This window comes from Aquila chrysaetos, chromosome 8 (genome assembly GCF_900496995.4).
Source record: "Aquila chrysaetos chrysaetos chromosome 8, bAquChr1.4, whole genome shotgun sequence".
Lineage (NCBI taxonomy): Eukaryota > Metazoa > Chordata > Aves > Accipitriformes > Accipitridae > Aquila > Aquila chrysaetos.
This window is the reverse complement of record NC_044011.1, coordinates 1,865,670-1,885,792: the sequence shown is the minus strand read 5'-3', so window position 1 is coordinate 1,885,792 and position 20,123 is coordinate 1,865,670. Positions and strand designations below refer to the sequence as shown.

General features: G+C 53.1%; 3 protein-coding genes, 1 long non-coding RNA gene and 15 other non-coding genes across 21 annotated transcripts in view; 1 reads left to right on the top strand and 18 right to left on the bottom strand.

The window, feature by feature from the left end:
- Positions 1-245: 245 nt before the first annotated feature.
- Positions 246-6,146, bottom strand: LOC115344868. 3 transcript variants are annotated; one of them, XM_030022831.2, is made up of 5 exons: positions 5,409-6,146; positions 4,900-5,039; positions 3,977-4,072; positions 3,505-3,714; positions 246-1,012 (listed from the first exon to the last, which is right to left on the bottom strand). In XM_030022831.2, the coding sequence occupies exons 2-5, from the start codon at positions 5,000-5,002 to the stop codon at positions 828-830; spliced, it is 594 nt and encodes a 197-aa protein (XP_029878691.1). In that variant the 5' UTR covers positions 5,003-5,039; positions 5,409-6,146; the 3' UTR covers positions 246-827. The 3 variants fall into 3 exon arrangements, 1 of the variants encoding a protein (XP_029878691.1); XR_005933064.1 differs by having other exon boundaries at positions 993-1,012; positions 3,480-3,714; positions 4,006-4,072; positions 4,866-5,039; positions 5,409-5,854; XR_005933065.1 differs by lacking the exons at positions 246-1,012; positions 3,505-3,714 and adding an exon at positions 3,741-3,878 and having other exon boundaries at positions 4,006-4,072; positions 4,866-5,039; positions 5,409-5,843.
- TRNAC-GCA lies at positions 607-678 on the bottom strand. Its single transcript has one exon. It is a non-coding gene; the product is annotated as a tRNA-Cys (tRNA).
- TRNAC-GCA lies at positions 1,118-1,189 on the bottom strand. The gene has a single exon. It is a non-coding gene; the product is annotated as a tRNA-Cys (tRNA).
- TRNAC-GCA lies at positions 1,620-1,691 on the bottom strand. The gene has a single exon. It is a non-coding gene; the product is annotated as a tRNA-Cys (tRNA).
- On the bottom strand, positions 2,048-2,119 carry TRNAC-GCA. The gene has a single exon. It is a non-coding gene; the product is annotated as a tRNA-Cys (tRNA).
- On the bottom strand, positions 2,504-2,575 carry TRNAC-GCA. The gene has a single exon. It is a non-coding gene; the product is annotated as a tRNA-Cys (tRNA).
- TRNAC-GCA lies at positions 2,856-2,927 on the bottom strand. Its single transcript has one exon. It is a non-coding gene; the product is annotated as a tRNA-Cys (tRNA).
- Positions 6,147-6,513: 367 nt separating the features above from the next.
- On the bottom strand, positions 6,514-10,297 carry LOC121233494. Its single transcript, XR_005933066.1, has 2 exons — positions 9,773-10,297; positions 6,514-7,253 (listed from the first exon to the last, which is right to left on the bottom strand). It is a non-coding gene; the product is annotated as an uncharacterized LOC121233494 (long non-coding RNA).
- Positions 6,848-6,919, bottom strand: TRNAC-GCA. The gene has a single exon. It is a non-coding gene; the product is annotated as a tRNA-Cys (tRNA).
- Positions 7,359-7,430, bottom strand: TRNAC-GCA. Its single transcript has one exon. It is a non-coding gene; the product is annotated as a tRNA-Cys (tRNA).
- On the bottom strand, positions 7,814-7,885 carry TRNAC-GCA. The gene has a single exon. It is a non-coding gene; the product is annotated as a tRNA-Cys (tRNA).
- On the bottom strand, positions 8,316-8,387 carry TRNAC-GCA. Its single transcript has one exon. It is a non-coding gene; the product is annotated as a tRNA-Cys (tRNA).
- On the bottom strand, positions 8,772-8,843 carry TRNAC-GCA. The gene has a single exon. It is a non-coding gene; the product is annotated as a tRNA-Cys (tRNA).
- Positions 9,124-9,195, bottom strand: TRNAC-GCA. The gene has a single exon. It is a non-coding gene; the product is annotated as a tRNA-Cys (tRNA).
- Positions 10,298-11,380: 1,083 nt separating the features above from the next.
- On the bottom strand, positions 11,381-13,437 carry RPL23 (ribosomal protein L23). The gene is made up of 5 exons (XM_030022829.2): positions 13,318-13,437; positions 12,935-13,018; positions 12,513-12,641; positions 11,735-11,848; positions 11,381-11,508 (listed from the first exon to the last, which is right to left on the bottom strand). Exons 1-5 carry the CDS (start codon positions 13,328-13,330, stop codon positions 11,426-11,428), a joined length of 423 nt encoding a protein of 140 aa, XP_029878689.1. The 5' UTR covers positions 13,331-13,437; the 3' UTR covers positions 11,381-11,425.
- On the bottom strand, positions 12,197-12,329 carry LOC115345263. The gene has a single exon (XR_003924782.1). It is a non-coding gene; the product is annotated as a small nucleolar RNA SNORA21 (small nucleolar RNA).
- Positions 13,438-13,749: 312 nt separating the features above from the next.
- On the bottom strand, positions 13,750-13,821 carry TRNAC-GCA. Its single transcript has one exon. It is a non-coding gene; the product is annotated as a tRNA-Cys (tRNA).
- Positions 13,822-16,055: 2,234 nt separating this feature from the next.
- On the bottom strand, positions 16,056-16,127 carry TRNAC-GCA. The gene has a single exon. It is a non-coding gene; the product is annotated as a tRNA-Cys (tRNA).
- Positions 16,128-16,427: 300 nt separating this feature from the next.
- LASP1 (LIM and SH3 protein 1) overlaps positions 16,428-20,123 on the top strand; it is a 35,039-nt gene continuing 31,343 nt past the window's right edge. The window contains exon 1 of the mRNA XM_030022919.2: positions 16,428-16,597. Within this exon, the coding sequence (XP_029878779.1) occupies positions 16,529-16,597 (69 nt within the window). The 5' untranslated portion in view covers positions 16,428-16,528. The remainder of the gene's footprint in view (positions 16,598-20,123) is intronic.

Sequence of the window (20,123 nt, the reverse complement as noted above, 5' to 3'; positions counted from 1 at the left end):
GAAAAACAAGACCAGTAGCACCTCTGCTCAGACTACCTGCAGTATTCAGGAGAAGAGGGGAAAATGCCAAAAGATCATCAAGTCATTTCCAAGGCCTGGGAGGGGTAAGAAAGTCTTTCCATAGTCTGTCTGTGAGGAGATTCTGGAAGAAGAAAGAGTGAAAATGCAGCTAAAGAGGAGGCACCTGACCCAGGGACCCCTTTGATCTGCAGTCAAATGCTCTACCACTGAGCCATACCCCCTTGGCACAGCCCCTTCACAAGGACATTTCAAAAACATTCACAGAGAGAGACAAGTTTTTACGTCCAATGGTTAGATTCCTTTGCTTGACAGCCCCGCGTGCCTCATACTGTGCCTGCCAAAGGCTGTACAGAGAATTACTGCAGAGAATCAACAGCAGAGGCAATTACACACAGACAGTGAGTTCTTACTCACACAGTGCATGACCCCTGCAGTTTCCTAATAGTCAGGGCCTCAGTACCGTGCATAATGGAGCTCAGAAACCAACCTGCACTGTACAGCACAAGCTCACAAGATCCCAGAAGAGCTCTCCATCTTCTTTCTGTGAGAAATCTTGGCAAAAGGGAGATGGAAGGAGAGGAAAAGAGGGGGCACCTGGAGTTGAACCAGGGACCTCTTGATCTGCAGTCAAATGCTCTACCACTGAGCTATACCCCCTGCCTGCACACCTGTCAACTCACCAACAAAACAACATTTGAACTAAGTTCTTCCCCAATCTCTGACCTCTCTGTTCCATAGGAATCAAAGCCTGCTGCAGAAATCGCAAGACTCAAACGCGACAGCAGCGAACGCATTCAGTCACTGCGCTACGCCACAGCAGACGGACACTGCCTCTGTACTTCATTCACCAGGTGACCTTGGCCCAGTTCCTCTACAGCTGTCTCTCTGTTTCCTCTCCCACTTGCACTCTGTTCTCTTTCAGTAGACTGTAACTTGACACAGCAACTGCCTGAAGCATCTTTGACAATGTCCCCACGCTTTCTAGCTCCGACTGTAAGGTGAAAAAGGCTTATTAGGAGCGGAAGCTGAGCTGATCTTATCAGTTAGCCTTCCAGTGAGCAAACACCCCAAAACCCCAAGAAAAAAATAAGTTCTGAGGGGGCACCCGGAGTTGAACCGGGGACCTCTTGATCTGCAGTCAAATGCTCTACCACTGAGCTATACCCCCTGGGTTAATGCTCGTATAAGAAGCAATAAAAAACGTAATACATAGCTCAGGTTTTACGGGCACTGGTTAGATTGTGCTATGTGATAGCACCCTCTTTTGCGTGCTAATGTACAAGCAGAACTGTGCACAGAAAGGTACTGCTGACAACCTGGAGACAAACGCACACAGACAGGGTCTAATTACACACATAAACTAGATCCCCAGCAGTTCCCTCACTGATCAAAACAACTAGTTTTAGGGCCAAGCAACGAACATTGCGTCTTTGCTTCGTCGCTGAGATGGATATTGATTTTAGCAGGAAGTGTTTAGTCAGTGCTCAGTATCTTGTACATCGAAGTTCAGAGACCTGCCTTCTCTGCACAGCACGAGCACAGCAGATCTAAAACTGAGGAATGCTCCTCATCTTTTTCCTGGAAAAAGCACACCCCAGAGGGGGCACCCGGAGTTGAACCGGGGACCTCTTGATCTGCAGTCAAATGCTCTACCACTGAGCTATACCCCCTTGGCACAGCCCCTTCACAAGGACATTTCAAAAATATTTCTATAAGACACCAAGTTTCCGTGGGCAATCTTTTACCTGACAGCCCCCCCATGCCTCTTACTGTTCCTGCCAAAGGCTGTACAGAGAATTACTGCAGAGAATCAACAACAGAGACAATTATACACAGACAGTGAGTTCTTACTCACACAGTGCATGACCCCTGCAGTTTCCTAATAGTCAGGGCCTCAGTACCTCCAACACTGAAGCTCAGAAACCAACGTTCAATGCACAACACAAGCTCACAAGACCCCAGAAGAGCTCTCCATCTTCTTTCTGTGAGAAATCTTGGCAAAAGGGAGGTGGAAGGAGAAGAAAAGAGGGGGCACCTGGAGTTGAACCAGGGACCTCTTGATCTGCAGTCAAATGCTCTACCACTGAGCTATACCCCCTTGGCACAGCCCCTTCACAAGGACATTTCAAAAACATGCACAGAGAGAGACAACTTTTTACATCCACGGGCTACACCCCTTTACTTGGCAGCCCCCTTCGCACCTTACTGTGCCTGCCAAAGGCTGTACAGGGACTTAAATCATGATAAACATCATTACTACAGAGAATCAACAACAGAGACAAGTCCATGCAGACAGCCAGTTCTTACTCACATAGTGCACAACCCCTGCAGTTTCCTAACAGTCAGGGCCTCAGTACCATGCATAATGGCCCTCAGAAACCAACGTTCAATGCACAGCACGAGCTCACAAGACCCCAGAAGAGCTCTCCATCTTCTTTCTGTGAGAAATCTTGGCAAAAGGGAGGTGGAAGGAGAGGAAAAGAGGGGGCACCTGGAGTTGAACCAGGGACCTCTTGATCTGCAGTCAAATGCTCTACCACTGAGCTATACCCCCTGCTGCTGCACACCTGCCCAGCACAAATCTCCCTCTTCATTACTATCGCAGCAAAGCTCTGCAAATTCATCCCAAGAAAGAAGGCAGCTTCTCATGAAGTACTCATCTCTTTCCTCACAAACACCCCACTGACAGTCCTCCTCTCTTGTGGCAATCTGCTGCTTGACCTCCGGCCAGCACCCCATCAAACAGAGGACGGAGCCTGCCGACAGTTTATGGGAAAAGCATGGAAATAAAGAGCTCCAAACCAACGTCTTCTGGATCAAAAGAGGGAAAAGGGAGGGGGCACCCGGATTTGAACCGGGGACCTCTTGATCTGCAGTCAAATGCTCTGCCCCTGAGCTATACCCCCACCTGTGCAGCACTGCCAGGTACGGCTCCTTCTGGGCAGCGACCAGGCGGCTCTGCTGCATTCCACTGCCTGCGCTCACCGCGCCTGCAGCGACGCCTCTCACACACATCAGACCTCACATTACCCCTCAGTTCATCTTAAACCCCACCCCAGGTCTCTCACCACACTCACAGCCAGGCTCCTGGCAGCCAAGCTCAGGAATTCCCAGGTATCTTTCTCTAAAACATCCCATCACAGAGAAGGAAAAAAAAAGAACACTTCGAAACACTGGCTTCAAAACACCGCTGAAGGCCCTGGGCTGCACTTTGGTCTCGGGGCGTGCCCTGCCATTCCAGAGCACACCAGCCTCGCAGAGGAATCACCTGCCACAACATCTCCCACCCTGCCCACAGCCTCTCTGTCTTCCCCAACTGGCTGCCCAGCAGCAGGGGATACCCAAAAAGAAACACCCAAAGCATTTCATCCAGCTACTGTGCCATGCCCTGCCTCGGAAGAGGTCTTCACAAATCAAAAATCCAGCACAAGCTGTTACAATAGATCAAGGGAGAACACCTTTATTTTAGTGGTGGTTCCTTACTCATCGGCAGGTCTCTGCATCTCTCCCCAGGTCTGAGGAACCGCTCCTTCTGTGGACTGGAAAGACGGTCACTGCTCAGAAGGAAAGACATCGACTTCAGCCACAGGTTTGGAGCGCTGCGGTGACAGCCAGAGCACCCGCTGTACCTTTCCGGGGGTTCTAGCTCTGCTGGGAAGAAACCACGACCGCTCGTCTGCTCCGTGGAACGCCCTGTAGAAAAGAGAGCTGCCCTCAGTCCATGTAAGCCCTTCTCCAAGTTTCCCCTCCCCAGCTGCTGCCAGTGCACAGCTCCTGATTATCCAGTGGGAATGTCTGAGGAACAATTTTTAGGCCACAATATTTTGCAGATCTGTGTTGGTTAGGCCAAACAGCTGCTGAAAAACATCCAGATTCATTTTTACGTGACTACTTCTCAAGCAAAGCTTTTGACTCCAGACAACCCCACTTGAGAAGCTGCAAGAAGGACACGTACCCGCACCTCCCAAGCTCCTGTTCAGGTACATGTGTTCCACCTCACAGCTATGGAATGAATCCACTCTCCAGCCTCCCTGCATGTGTGACCACATTGCTGCAAGAAGAGAGGAAGAACAAAAATCAAGGACTGAAACAGCCTTCAGTAATGGGGCTAGGAGAAGTCATGCAGGAGCTGGAGGAATAGGGTGTATTTTTGAGGAGAAGCAGATTTTTGTGACCCATTGCCAACTGTTGCATTGTAAAGCAATTTGGAACGGGGCTGTACAGAGAAATAAGCCCAAAAGCTGGTTCTTCATCACTCGAGTGCCCAGCAGTGCAGATCCTGCTTCCCTACGAGCATCTGCAGCAGCAGAAGAGGAGGAGGGAAAGAAGATGTGGAGACAGGAATCATTAAATCTTGCAGGACAACTACACTTTACAATCCCTAGTACATCCAGCCCATCTTCTCTTTTCCTGTTGCAAACAACAGCATTTTATCTTCCATCACAGACTTCTAAAGTTACAGTTTCAGGCACTAGCCTAGGAAGGTGAGAAACATCCAACACACATTTCCATACAAATGGACACATTTTAACATCACAGACGTTCCACTCTTAACCCCTGGCGAGAGAATTTTATTTTTTTTAACGTAAAGTTATGTGTCACAGCTACAGAAAAACACAGCCAATATTTAACTTCAAAAAACAGAACTAAATTACAAGCCTCTCCTAAACATCACTGCATAAACGGTACCACGCGACCAACTGGCTAATGACAGTTTACAGTCCCTTATTAGCGGAGCCATTCCAGTTACAAACAAAGCCTCAAGCAAGTTTAAAGAAAGCTTCCCTATGCACAGCCTCCTCCGGACACAACAAAGCAACAGTGCTGTGAAGACAATGACCTACCTCGGTAGCACCGGCAGCCCCCGCACCCGCTCACCGGACGGTGCCTGCATCCTCAGCGTCTCGCTCCCGCTGTAGCTCCTCGATCTTTTTCCGCTCGGCTTCATGCTTCTGCTCGGCTTTCCACACCTTCTCCACATTGCGCAGGGTCTGCGGGTGCCAGCTCTTCTTCAGGTTCTGCGGGAGAAGGCGGGAGGGGGACACACCGGACCGGGACCGTTAACAACCGGCCACCTTCCCTCGCCGGTGGCCACGGGGAAGGGCCCGCTCAGAGCCGCGCTCGCCCGCAGCCTTCCGACCCCCGGGCCCAGCCCCCAAGAACGGGACACGCTCGTTCCCACCCCCACCGAGACCCGCTGCCACCGAGACCCGCTGCCACCGGCGGCGAACGGCCGCAGGCCCCGGCGAGCCCGCGCCTCCCGGGCCCCTGGCCCGCCTGCCAGCGAGCCCGAGCCCAGGCCGGTACCCGCAGCCCCGGGGGACACCCTCGGCCCCGCTCGGCTCCCCCCGGACCGGGGCCGGGACCCGGACCCGGCCGCTCCTCACCAGGTCGCCTCCCCCCATGGCGGCGGCCGGCCGAGCGCGTCCCCCGCCGCTACCGGGCCTCGACCGGCGTCATCACCGCGCGTCGCCGACGGCGCCTGTTCCGCGCGGCGCGCCTCACAGGCGTCACTTCCGCCGCGGCGCTGAGGGGACGCCGACAAGATGGCGGGCCAACCCGGCGCAGCGGAGCAGGCCACGGCCGGCCCCGGGGCGCCTCCCGCTCGGTAGGGAAAAAAAACACCTACCCAGAACTAAACCCCAACAGAAATAAAGCCCCAAAGCATCGAGAGCACTAGCGTGAGCTCCCCGGGTAAAGGAGCAGTCGAACGGCGTGGAGTACGCGGGGCTCCGCTGCTGTCCCTGCGGGTGCGGTACCCCAAGCGCCGCCGGCGCCGTACGGAGCGGGCCTGCGGGTGGTTTCCTCTCCGCCATCAGCCGGCGGTAGTCGAAGCGTCCCCGAGCGAAAGCTCTCCCCTGCGGTGCCGAACGGCGTTGCTAAAGAGGGCGGTGGGTTGCGGGGGTTGAACCGGGGACCTGCCGGTCCCCAGCCCGGCGCGCTGCCCCTGAGCCATCTCTTCCCGCCAAACGCCCGCCCGACAGCCCCGCGCCGGGGGCGCGGCTCAGGGGTAGGGCGCCCGACTGCGGCTCCGGACGTTGCCGGTTCGAGCCCCGCGCCGGGCGGGAACCACATAGCTCGGCCACCCAACCACACACCGATTTACACATGACAGCCCCAGCTCCCTTCAGAAAGCATTTCCACACAGATCCCCACTTCTACAAAGCCATTATTCTACACAGCTGATCACTGTTTAAAGTAATGGCAATTACTCAAACAGGAAAAACAAGACCAGTAGCACCTCTGCTCAGACTACCTGCAGTATTCAGGAGAAGAGGGGAAAATGCCAAAAGATCATCAAGTCATTTCCAAGGCCTGGGAGGGGTAAGAAAGTCTTTCCATAGTCTGTCTGTGAGGAGATTCTGGAAGAAGAAAGAGTGAAAATGCAGCTAAAGAGGAGGCACCTGACCCAGGGACCCCTTTGATCTGCAGTCAAATGCTCTACCACTGAGCTATACCCCCTTGGCACAGCCCCTTCACAAGGACATTTCAAAAACATTCACAGAGAGAGACAAGTTTTTACATCCAATGGTTAGATTCCTTTGCTTGACAGCCCCGCGTGCCTCATACTGTGCCTGCCAAAGGCTGTACAGAGAATTACTGCAGAGAATCAACAGCAGAGGCAATTACACACAGACAGTGAGTTCTTACTCACACAGTGCATGACCCCTGCAGTTTCCTAATAGTCAGGGCCTCAGTACCGTGCATAATGGAGCTCAGAAACCAACCTGCACTGTACAGCACAAGCTCACAAGATCCCAGAAGAGCTCTCCATCTTCTTTCTGTGAGAAATCTTGGCAAAAGGGAGATGGAAGGAGAGGAAAAGAGGGGGCACCTGGAGTTGAACCAGGGACCTCTTGATCTGCAGTCAAATGCTCTACCACTGAGCTACACCCCCTGCCTGCACACCTGTCAACTCACCAACAAAACAACATTTGAACTAAGTTCTTCCCCAATCTCTGACCTCTCTGTTCCATAGGAATCAAAGCCTGCTGCAGAAATCGCAAGACTCAAACGCGACAGCAGCGAACGCATTCAGTCACTGCGCTACGCCACAGCAGACGGACACTGCCTCTGTACTTCATTCACCAGGTGACCTTGGCCCAGTTCCTCTACAGCTGTCTCTCTGTTTCCTCTCCCACTTGCACTCTGTTCTCTTTCAGTAGACTGTAACTTGACACAGCAACTGCCTGAAGCGTCTTTGACATTGTCCCCACGCTTTCTAGCTCCGACTGTAAGGTGAAAAAGGCTTATTAGGAGCGGAAGCTGAGCTGATCTTATCAGTTAGCCTTCCAGTGAGCAAACACCCCAAAACCCCAAGAAAAAAATAAGCTCTGAGGGGGCACCCGGAGTTGAACCGGGGACCTCTTGATCTGCAGTCAAATGCTCTACCACTGAGCTATACCCCCTTGGCACAGCCCCTTCACAAGGACATTTTAAAAACATGCACAGAGAAAGACAACTTTTTATGTCCACTGGCTAGACCCCTTTACTTAGCAGCCCCCTTCGCACCTTACTGTGCCTGCCAAAGGCTGTACAGGGACTTAAATCATGATAAATATCATTACTACAGAGAATCAACAACAGAGACAAGTCCACGCAGACAGCCAGTTCTTACTCACACGGTGCACAACCCTTGCAGTTTACCAAGTCAGGGCCTCTGTACTGTGCATAATGGAGCTCAGAAACCAACCTGCACTCCTACAGCACAAGCTCACAAGATCCCAGAAGAGCTCCCCATCTTCTTTCTGCGACAAATCTTGGCAAAAGGGAGGTGGAAGGAGAAGAAAAGAGGGGGCACCTGGAGTTGAACCAGGGACCTCTTGATCTGCAGTCAAATGCTCTACCACTGAGCTATACCCCCTGGGTTAATGCTCGTATAAGAAGCAATAAAAAACGTAATACATAGCTCAGGTTTTACGGGCACTGGTTAGATTGTGCTATGTGATAGCACCCTCTTTTGCGTGCTAATGTACAAGCAGAACTGTGCACAGAAAGGTACTGCTGACAACCTGGAGACAAACGCACACAGACAGGGTCTAATTACACACACAAACTAGATCCCCAGCAGTTTCCTCACTGATCAAAACAACTAGTTTTAGGGCCAAGCAACGAACATTGCGTCTTTGCTTCGTCGCTGAGATGGATATTGATTTTAGCAGGAAGTGTTTAGTCAGTGCTCAGTATCTTGTACATCAAAGTTCAGAGACCTGCCTTCTGTGCGCAGCACAAGCACAGCAGATCTAAAACTGAGGAATGCTCCTCATCTTTTTCCTGGAAAAAGCACACCCCAGAGGGGGCACCCGGAGTTGAACCGGGGACCTCTTGATCTGCAGTCAAATGCTCTACCACTGAGCTATACCCCCTTGGCACAGCCCCTTCACAAGGACATTTCAAAAACATGCACAGAGAGAGACAACTTTTTACATCCACGGGCTACACCCCTTTACTTGGCAGCCCCCTTTGCACCTTACTGTGCCTGCCAAAGGCTGTACAGGGACTTAAATCATGATAAACATCATTACTACAGAGAATCAACAACAGAGACAAGTCCATGCAGACAGCGAGTTCTTACTCACATAGTGCACAACCCCTGCAGTTTCCTAACAGTCAGGACCTCAGTACCATGCATAATGGCGCTCAGAAACCAACGTTCAATGCACAGCACGAGCTCACAAGACCCCAGAAGAGTTCTCCATCTTCTTTCTGTGAGAAATCTTGGCAAAAGGGAGGTGGAAGGAGAGGAAAAGAGGGGGCACCTGGAGTTGAACCAGGGACCTCTTGATCTGCAGTCAAATGCTCTACCACTGAGCTATACCCCCTGCTGCTGCACACCTGCCCAGCACAAATCTCCCTCTTCATTACTATCGCAGCAAAGCTCTGCAAATTCATCCCAAGAAAGAAGGCAGCTTCTCATGAAGTACTCATCTCTTTCCTCACAAACACCCCACTGACAGTCCTCCTCTCTTGTGGCAATCTGCTGCTTGACCTCCGGCCAGCACCCCATCAAACAGAGGACGGAGCCTGCCGACAGTTTATGGGAAAAGCATGGAAATAAAGAGCTCCAAACCAACGTCTTCTGGATCAAAAGAGGGAAAAGGGAGGGGGCACCCGGATTTGAACCGGGGACCTCTTGATCTGCAGTCAAATGCTCTGCCCCTGAGCTATACCCCCACCTGTGCAGCACTGCCAGGTACGGCTCCTTCTGGGCAGCGACCAGGCGGCTCTGCTGCATTCCACTGCCTGCGCTCACCGCGCCTGCAGCGACGCCTCTCACACACATCAGACCTCACATTACCCCTCAGTTCATCTTAAACCCCACCCCAGGTCTCTCACCACACTCACAGCCAGGCTCCTGGCAGCCAAGCTCAGGAATTCCCAGGTATCTTTCTCTAAAACATCCCATCACAGAGAAGGAAAAAAAAAGAACACTTCGAAACACTGGCTTCAAAACACCGCTGAAGGCCCTGGGCTGCACTTTGGTCTCGGGGCGTGCCCTGCCATTCCAGAGCACACCAGCCTCGCAGAGGAATCACCTGCCACAACATCTCCCACCCTGCCCACAGCTTCTCTGTCTTCCCCAACTGGCTGCCCAGCAGCAGGGGATACCCAAAAAGAAACACCCAAAGCATTTCATCCAGCTACTGTGCCATGCCCTGCCTCGGAAGAGGTCTTCACAAATCAAAAATCCAGCACAAGCTGTTACAATAGATCAAGGGAGAACACCTTTATTTTAGTGGTGGTTCCTTACTCATCGGCAGGTCTCTGCATCTCTCCCCAGGTCTGAGGAACCGCTCCTTCTGTGGACTGGAAAGACGGTCACTGCTCAGAAGGAAAGACATCGACTTCAGCCACAGGTTTGGAGCGCTGCGGTGACAGCCAGAGCACCCGCTGTACCTTTCCGGGGGTTCTAGCTCTGCTGGGAAGAAACCACGACCACTCATCTGCTCCGTGGAACGCCCTGTAGAAAAGAGAGCTGCCCTCAGTCCATGTAAGCCCTTCTCCAAATTTCCCCTCCCCAGCTGCTGCCAGTGCACAGCTCCTGATTATCCAGTGGGAACATCTGAGGAACAATTTTTAGGCCACAATATTTTGCAGATGTGTTGGTTAGGCCAAACAGCTGTTTAAAAACAACAACACTTTACAAACCACTGCAAGACCCTGGTGCTCTTGTCCACTATTAACTATGTTTGTGCTATAAAATCTCTGAGGCTTTGCTCCCTTCACCACCCTCCTTCCTCCACTATAACCTCTCTGCACTATAATCTCTTTAAGGGAAAAGTGAAGCATGTTCTGGGATCAGCTTTGTGCCAGGGCAGATGGAGGCAAGCTCAACCACACCAGGGGCTACCTGAGGTAGGAGCTGCAGCCAGTCCTGGGACCAGCACCCCATACGCCGTCACCTGCCCCGTGCACCACAGCAGCATGCTTGCTGGGGTCAAACAGGGTGTTACAGGGCACCAGGGCCACAATATCCAGGACAGTCATCCCTATTTTCACTTGCAAGCCCAGGTACGAGGCAGCCTCCCTAGCCCTCCAGTGGCCCTTGCTCAGGAGGGCCAGAAAACAAGCTGACGTGCAGTTTGTATCTAAATAATTCCTTTCTTTGCTTCAGCCAGAGGAACACCAGGAAAAGCACAAGCAACTTCACATAGCACAAGGAGTTTTTGCATAGACATACCTTCTAACTCTGATCTTGAAGCCTTTCAGCTGATCTTGAAAGTTTAGATCACCCCTTGTACTTGCAATTAGCAATCAATGACCTCGGGGCCTGTTTCACCACTGATGGAGGGTTTAGAGGCATCTGCTTCAGCCACTACCTCAGCCAGCAGCAGTGGGCTTGATGTGTCCTTGCAAGTCTTCAGCAAGGTCTAAGAAACACTCTTCAGAGCCTGCTGTCCACAATGAACTCTGCAGCTCATGGTACAGATCAGTTTCAGGCAGTATCTCCCCCCCCCCAGAGAATCAGACCATTATCTCCAAGCACTTAAATTGCCCATTCTAGAAGAAAATTCCAGACCTACAATTTTGAGAGCCCTTCTAGAAAGGCTTCTTGGAGAAGGGCTTTCATAGACACCTCCCAGGTTCTACCCATGCATACATAAATTGGATCAATTCAGTCAGTATGGCTAAAATTTAAGTCATTCCAGTGCAACCCCCTGCCACATATTTTCCAGTAGTATAGGAACCTGCCTGAAAAAGAGACTTATCGCTGGATATTAAAACTCCAAATCCCATTTTCCTGCTGAAGTATACATCCGCACAAGGAGTTCTGTAAAAAGGCTTCTCAGAACTAACTTCCTCATTATAATGTTGTCCTGCTCAGCCGAGGGCGCTTTGGCAAGAAAGACACTACTTATTTCATACAAGGACTTTTATTTTATCTCTGCGAAGATGAACACATTTATGCAATGCTTCCCGCATTGGAGGCTATCCTGGGCCACAGATCCGCACACTCCTTAGCCACAGGGCCTGTGATTGCAGAGCCTGGAAAACAGAAAAAAATGACAGCGTATTAGAGGCCCAAGTAGGTGCAGAGATGGTTCAGGGCATTTTACAGAAACACTAGCTCAGCCCAATTGTGCTCCCCTGAGCCTGAGGGGAATCCGAGTCCTTTTTCCCAGGAGAGCGCAGCCCTCTAACTGGCAGTGCCGACCTACCACCCCTCTCTGTGTTCCCCTTTCACCCAGTGCAACAGGATTCTTGCCCGTACCTTTCATTTCACCTTTGTTATTTACTATCACTCCTGCATTGTCTTCAAAATAGAGGAACACCCCATCTTTTCTCCTGTACGATTTCCGCTGCCGAATGACCACTGCTGGGTGGACTGCAAGGAGAAACAAGCAGCTCAGTATCGCGAACATCCTTTTAAGCACACAGTCCAGCAACAGACACCACAGAGAAACTGTTCTGCTGCACCATCTAACTCAATGCACGGGTCTGGGTTTTGTTTGGTTGGTTTTTTTCATCTCATATTTGCAGTGCTTCGCTAAGAGAAGCTACAGTTTATAGACAATACTATGCTTAAAACTGTGTAACACTTAGAGCTGCATCTACGCTTGGACAATTCAGTGGTTTTCCACTTTCCCACCTTTATTTCTGAACATACCATCAATTCACAGACAATATTCAGCAAGAACTCTTCCCGAGCAATAGAAAACCACCTTTTCCGAGGCAGTGTCACACCCCTGATTGAAATGAACAGCACGAGCTGCCACTTCACCCAAAAGCGATGCCTTTGCTCTGCCCTTCCACGACAACTCACCGAGTCACTGCACACAGACTCAACAAGTGCTTTTTGGAAGGGTGGAGGTGGCACTCCGGAGATCCAGTGCCCGCCTTCTGGGTTGGTTTGAGGGGGGAATGGTGCTCCCCTCCAACAAGCCACCTGCCTCTCCGTCCCTCGAAGAAGGAACACTAGAATGCAGGCAGGCTCTCGACAGGATCCACCCATTGCCGCAGCGGGACACGCTGCTCCTCTCTGAACTCACCCTTCTTCCTCAGCTCCGGCTTGCCCTTCTTGACGGTGGCCATCACCATATCACCCACGCCAGCCGCCGGCAGCCTGTTCAGACGTCCCTTGATCCCCTTGACGGAGATGATGTACAGGTTCTTGGCACCTATGGAGAGAAGTGCTGGCATTAACCCAGCTGTCCGGGAAGATGCTTCCCTTGTCAAATCACCAACTGAAGCGAATGGCACATGGGCTGCCCCTTCACCGAAAAGTGATACGACTACCGTGTCCTTCCACGACGTCTCACTGAGTCACAAGCACGGACCCCACAAGAGCTTTTTCAGAAGGAAAACTAGGGGTTTTGTTTTACAAACTTGTTCAACAGCAGGTTGCCCTCCGTGCTCTCCTTCCCACCGGACTTCCCCAGGCGCAGGCCCAGGGGCGGTCGGTCATTCTCACCTGTGTTGTCCGCACAGTTGATCACGGCTCCCACCGGGAGACCGAGGGAGATACGGAACTTGGCACCGGAGGAACCGCCGCGTCCTGCGGATCGAGAAAAGGATTAATCCCCCCTTTCCGCCCCCGGGTAACGGAGCACAAACGGCCTCCAGGCAGGGGGGAGGGGGCCGGCCCAGCCTGCGCTTCCCCCGGGGAGGGGGTTAACGACACCGACTGCCACCCCCCCCCCCCCCGCTCCCGGCCGAGGCTGGAGGCCGCTCCCCGGGTCCCAGCTCCGCCAGACCCCATCCCAGTGGCGATCCGGGCAACCCCCCCGCCCCGGGACGCCGGATGGAGCCGGATGGAGCCATCCCCCCCCCGCCTCGGTTCAACACCGGCCTCACCTCGCTTCGACATTTTGAAGACAAAAAAAAAAAAAAAGGAAGGAGGAGCTTGGGGCACGCCGGGATATAGAGCTGCTCCACACTTCCTGATGGACGTCACGTGGGGAAGGCCGCCTGCGTCACGTGGCGGGGGGGAAGTCAGCGGGCGCTGGTGGCGCCCCCTAGAGGCGGCGGGGAGCGGCACCTCCCGGTACCGGCAGCACCGGGAGGGGACGGGAGCGGCGGCGGCGGTCCGGTGGTCCCCGCAGGGCTGCGCTCCGCGATCCCCGCGTGTGCCACGGGCCGGCGCGGACACGGGCAACGGGGAAGGCTTTCGGACCGGTCTCCGCCACGAAATAATTTGGGTCGAAAAATCTTTCTTTCTCGATTTTTGGTGTCGAGGGAGGGGAGAGAAAGACGGAGAGGAAAAAAAGAAAAAAAAAAATTAAAATAAGGGGGCACCCGGATTTGAACCGGGGACCTCTTGATCTGCAGTCAAATGCTCTACCACTGAGCTATACCCCCGCCCGCCCAGTTGCTTTCCTTCCCGCCGCATTCCCCGCTCCGTCTCGGCGGCGGGGACCCCCCCCCCCCCCCCCGGGGCCGTTCTTGCTAAGTGTGCCCGGGAAGGGACCAGCGGGTACGAAATCCCCCACCCCCCGGTGCCGCTCGCACCACGGGGAACCGCGGGGACATTCGCCCGGAGCCGCCGAGCAGGAGGATTCGGTAGACCGTGTGGCCCCCTCCCGATGGGAACCGGTAAAGCCCAGGCTGGCGAGAAGCCACACGCGGAGGTTTGGCGACCGAGAGAGCGTTAGCAGAAAAGCAGGAGCAAGAGCAATAATTACTTATTTTCCAAGCTGGTGAAAAACATTTGAGGGCAGCCGATTCACACCCACGATTCATGGCTGCTGCTGGGAGCAGCTTTAGCCGGAGAGCGGCCGCAGTGTATTGCACCTCTCGCCGGGCTCCACAGCGAGTCAATAAATTAATTTTTCTGTGTTATCAGAAGGAATTGGCCTCGTCTGGGTTTTGCCTCCACGTGAATTTTTCAGCCCTAGCAATTCTGCAAATTCCAGTGTAACTTAACCACAAAGTGAAAGAGATTTTTGCCTAGTGGCAATAAATTATTTTTTATTTACTCAGGGATTGCCTAAATCTAATTTCAGGAGGAAAGCACAAGCGATGCTGCTTGTAATATTTCATCTACCTGGTCCTCTGAGTGCTCTGCGTAGAGCTAAGAAAGCATCTTGACAGCTTGAAAGCAAATAACAGGAAATGCATGTTTCAGATAATAACTTCAGAAAGCAAAGAAGTATCCTGTCATTTCATGGCTATAAAATCAACCACTAACGTAAACACGTGGTTTGTAGCTAATGAGAGACAAGTACTGAAGCATTATCTGGTGTAGCAATGTAAATGTATTGCAACAGAGTGCTACCTGGCACATCTCCTCGAGCGGGGGGTCCCAGGACATCAGCTCGCACCCATCGCCCCTGCAAAGTCTCCAAGGAGGAAAGCGCAGGCCTGCAGGGTAGACCCAATCAAGGGGTCGGGAACGGATGCTTCAGAGACCAGACGTGAGGCAGCTCGTGAAAAGAAAAAAGAGAAAGAAAAACTGCAGCTGGAGCTGGGCCTTGGCGGAGCGATGCCCTCAGCCACCCCCCGGGAAGCAACAGCAGCTTCGCTGTCTGCAGGGGTGAGGTTGAACTGGTGGTGGGCACCCAAAATGTCTGGGTGATGAAGAGCCTCCCTCACCCAGCAGCGTCTCCTGAGCCAAGAGAGGAAAAACCACCTACGACATCCCAAAGAGCTGGATAAGCAGAAAAGCTCGTCTTCTATTAAGCTGCGATGGGCCAGGAAAGGGTGGGAGGCTGGTTGGGGGGGCTGGGAAGCGTTGGGTGAAGTGATCAGAAAGGGAAAGAGTGGGTGCCTTTGTGAGAGGATCAGATAAGCTGCTTTTAAAACGAAGGAAGCCAATTTTAAGCCACATCCCGAAATGAATAAGGGGGAAGAGAGCCGAGCGCAGCCTCGTTTGATGTGGGTGTGCTTTATTAAAGCCTGCCTGCAAATAGCGATTGCCAAGGCCTGTTCTTTTGTAACAGGCTCCGGGAAGGGGAATTAGGGTGTCGTTATCTCCTGACAGAAATTGAATTAATGTTCTAACTGAGGCTTTTGAAATGTAATAACCTGAATCGACCGGAGTCAACGCTGCCCACCTGACTCCCTGCACCTCACTGTGGATGAGTCGTCGTGCACACACGGGAAGAACCCCCACGAACCGGGGCTGTGCGTTACCCCACGGGGCTGGGGCCGGCCTTGCAGAGGTCAAGAGGCTTCTGCTCACGTTCGTGTTGATGCATTTCAATAAAATTACGCTAAAAATTTAAACCTGGTTGGGTGGTTGGTAAACCACGCGCCAAGCACAGCCCCGGAGAGGAGGGTGCTCCCTCTCGCCCACGCGGGTGTCTGCCCTGTCTTTGTGGCTCATTTCCCGTTAAAAAAAAAAAAAAAAAAAAAAAAAAAAGAGTCGTTATTTCTTGTAACTCTGTGTTACACCTCCAGGCGATCGCCTGAAGGGAGAGCGTTCACCAACGCCGCCACGGCTCTCCTCGCCCTACACCGACGCGGGACTGTCGCGACGTTTTCCGGCTGCTTCCCTTAAGGTGGAATCACGAGTGGGGGGGGGGAGAAAAAAAAAAAAAAAAAAAAAAAGAAAAAAAAAAAAAAAAAATCAAACACAACCGGAAAATTTTTTCAGGGGGCACCCGGATTTGAACCAGGGACCTCTTGATCTGCAGTCAAATGCTCTACCACTGAGCTATACCCCCGCCTGCCGCCGCTATTGCCGGGCGCTCGCTTACTGCGACCCCACGCGTGCGCAGCCCCCCCCCCCCCCCCACCCACCCCCGTTCCACGCGCGGACGCGCGTGGAACGGGGGTGGGGGGGGGGTGGGGGGGGGCTGCGCACGCGTGCAAAGTGCCACCCGTGCGCGCACGGCCGGGGGGGGGGGGGGGGGGGGGGGGGGGGAGTGTTTGCGTGCACACGCGCGTGGGTCGGCGCCCCGCCCCTGCGCGCCCCCGGTGCCCCCCCCCCTTCTTCCTCCTCCTCCTCCCCCCCCACTTCCCCCCCCCCCCCCCCACCCCCCCGCCTATTTAGGGTCGCGGCAGCGCGGGCGGAGGCCCAGAAGCAGCGGCGGCACCGGGTGGGAGCGAGTCCCGAGCACCGGCCATGAACCCCAACTGTGCCCGCTGCGGCAAGATCGTCTACCCCACCGAGAAGGTGAACTGCCTGGATAAGGTAAGCCCGTGGGGAAGTGTGGGGGGGTCTCCCCCTTGGAGGGGTAAGGTCTTCCGTGGGGCTGCCCCTGGGTGGGATGGTTGTCCCCGCTCCTCCCGTGGGGTATCTCCATGCTGCCCCCCCCCCCTATTTCAGGGTCTGGGGGACGCCCCTCTGTCGCGGTTGGGACCCACGCTCCTTCCAGCCACGGGGGACCGGAGGTGGCACCTCCCCGGATCGCGCCGGGTGACGTGGACAGGAGTCCTTTGCCCGAGCGGTCGCCGGCAGCGTCCGGGGCTTTTCCTTATATATGTATATGTGTATAATTAAAAGGTGGCAGCAGCAGCCCCAGCACCACGGGAAGCTGTAGCCGGGCGCCCGCGGAGGCCGATGGAAAGCAACAGTTAACGCTTCCCCTGAAGCCGGGAATCTCATCTGGTTTGCATTAGCTGAGCTTTTTTTTTTATATATATATTTTTTTTTTTAATCTTCCAACCCAATTGATACTTCTGTGTTCCAGAATTCAGTCTTTAGAGTTTGCGCTGCCTGCCTTAATGTGGTGTGCAAGTGCTTTGAGTGTCTCTTTTTTTGAGGATTTTCCCATCAAAAACAAAGCTCCGTCTCTGCCGGGGCTGGAGGTGAGGTCCAGTGCAGAAGGCGATGGTGGTGTCTCCATTCCCCATCCTGCACGGCTCCCGGGGGATTTGCCTCTGAACTAACCCCTCCTGGAGAGCCGAGCCGCTCTCCTCCCCCTCTTCTTCCAGGCTTCTGGGACGACCAGTTTAGGAACTAAAAAAAGTAACTCGAAGAATGCAGCGGCATTCCTGAGCTTCAGCAGACCCTGTTGCTTGCATTTTTAACAGATGATGTTTCTTCCTTAAGCTGGGAATGGCTTGAAGCTGAACTATCAGCCCTGTGTCCCAGGGACTGTCCTGGGTGTTCGGAGCAGTGAGGTGGCTCTGTCTTCTGGAGCCTGTGCTGGCCTCGAGTAGCTGCAGGGTATCCGAATCGTGGGTAATCGGAAGGGAAGGGGGGAGCGACCCGTTGCTTCCTCCTGCACAGCCGGTGTCTGGGTTTTGTGCTACTTCTGAGCCGGCAGTTGTGCGTTGCCTTGAGGGCAAGACAGATGGGCATCCTGACACCGTGTATTCTAGTTGTCTGGGAGCAGGCAGGAGGCTGTAGTCATCATCTTGTACTTTTAGGGGTCTTACTAGCTTTCTCTTGCTAAAAATCGTTGCATGGTCAGTCTTGTAGTACAGCATGCCCCTAACCCAACAGCTGCCCCCTCGCTAACTCCCCCTGTGTTAACTTTTCCTGGGGTTTCTGGCTGGAAGAGCCTGCCCGCTTCCCATAAAAGCACAGGATAAGCATGGTGTTAGTAGAGTGGCTGGCTGTCCCCTGGTTTTGCTCCACCTGGAGTAAAGTCGAAAGGGCAGCTCTGGTGTTGTTTGTGTACGTGCTGCTAGCACTGAAGTTGAACCACAGGCAGCAATAATGAAGGGCTTCTGGGAGGAGAAGTGTGCATGTAGTTGCCTTTAAGCTTTCAGTGCCTGTGCTGGTGTGTTGACAAGCAGATGTGCTTGTTTTTCTCCTGGTAGTGGAATCAGGAAAGTCTATTTCCCTTCTGAGATTTACAGCAAACAAGGAAAACTTGCTGCTTTATCAGGCTTTACAAATGCAGTGCAGCAGCTAGAGAAGTGAGACTGCCTGCTGATGGCTCCGACTTGGGTGAAACTCTGCCTGTGAGTTCTGCCTTTTGAGTTTTCACATTGTCACCTTGCAAAAGGCAGATGCCCCGCTCAGGCTTGGGGAAATGGGGGTTGCTCCCTTCCCCCATGCCTCCCCGCGAGCCCCACCAGCTCTCCAGATAAGGTGCTGTGTGATGTGCCTGGCTTCCGCCGGGGAAGTGACATCTCCCGCGCCGCCTGTCGCTGGAGCGGGTGTCGCAGGGTTTGGTGGTTGCAGCTGCAGCACCCGTGTAAAGCTGATGTCAGATGACTTTTTCTGAAATGAGTAGAAGTTAGAACTAGTTGTTACAGTGCATTAAACCTGATCGAGGGTTTGCGTTCAGCCCAAGGAGTCTCTCCTTGTATTGCCCTCTAACCCTTGAGTCTCAAGTGATGCTCGCTCCCAGGTGTGGAGCGATGGCTTTCCTTGGTGGAGGGATGTCGTATGGCTGTAGCATGAGCTACGCCAACACGTCCTGTGGCTGTGAGCTCTGTCCCCAGATCCAGTCTGCTGTGAGTGGCAAAGTTGCTTTAAAGGCTCCATCTCTCCAAGAGCAGCCTGCCTGGACTGCAGCCAGCATGCTTCTCGTAGATTATGGCCTGCTGGGACGTGGGGTGAGCTGCGCCATGCAGTTGTACCTGGGATCGCCTCCAGGTCTTCAGAGCACTTCGAACTTGGAATTGGAGAGCACAGGCATTAATGCTCCTCTAAAAACCTATTTGAAACTTGTCCTCTTTCTCTGCAGCCGTGCTGGCGGGCGAGCGGTAGTGTTACTGGAAGCCTACATAACTGCTGTTCCCCTGTGTCAGTTCTGTGTTGCAGCCCTCCTTTTAGTGCTGGTTTAGATTCGTGGATCCAGCATTAATACTGTCAGTGGTAAGATGGAAGTTTGGTGGCAGCAAGACGTAGAGAATAGGGGTAGTGCTCTTTGGGTAGCTCGGCTGGCTGCTCAGGCTGCAGAGAGTCCTTTGTAGGAGCCACAGGACAGAAACACCTCTGCTGAACAATGCCTAATGCAAACTGAGGCAAGAATACACATTAATTGCTCTCTGGCTGGGGGTAAAGGCCGCCTGAGTGCATCGCTTCTGCTGTGCTTATTGTGGAGGCTGCCACGGGCGAGGGGACAGCTGGCCTTGCCAGATACTCCTTGGCTCTTGGGAGCCTGGGTATTCCTTGGAGGAAGAGGCTCTGAAGTCATGTTGGCTGTCAGTTCATCTCTACATATTTATAGTGGCATCTCTGGTATTTATGCACAGCTATTACAGTGCTATGAATGGCTGACAAGCTTGGAGAGGTCTGTTAATTACCTCTAATGCGGCAGTAGCTCAACCGAAAGGCTGTAACTTTCAAGATGCCTGAAGAACTCCGCTGTTGATCTGTCTGTCCTTAGAAGAGCCTGAAAGCTGGGAGGGGGTGAAAATAATCCTGTGCAGGCTGGATGTGAACAAGGGTGTTGGTAGAGCAGCGTGTGGCGCAGCAAGAAGCCCCCTCTCACTGTTAGCGGCAAGCTCTGGAGGAACTTGTATAACTAGAGGAAAAGAACAAATATGTTGCTCTGAGCAACTGAAACGAGGCAAATTGTCCTTCTGGGCTGAGTCATAGTCTCATAGAGCCGCAGCACTGTTTGTGCACTGGGGTGTGGTACCTGCGAGTAGGTGGCACAAGGGCTTAGGCTCAGCTCTTGCCATCTCCTTGCAGTAACACAGACCAAGCCAGTAGTTGCAGTGGTGGAAATGACTTTAAAAGCTTAAGGGTGGAAATCATAGCAACAATCACCAGCTGTTCTCCCTGGGTTTGCTTGCTGCATGTTTAATGTGTG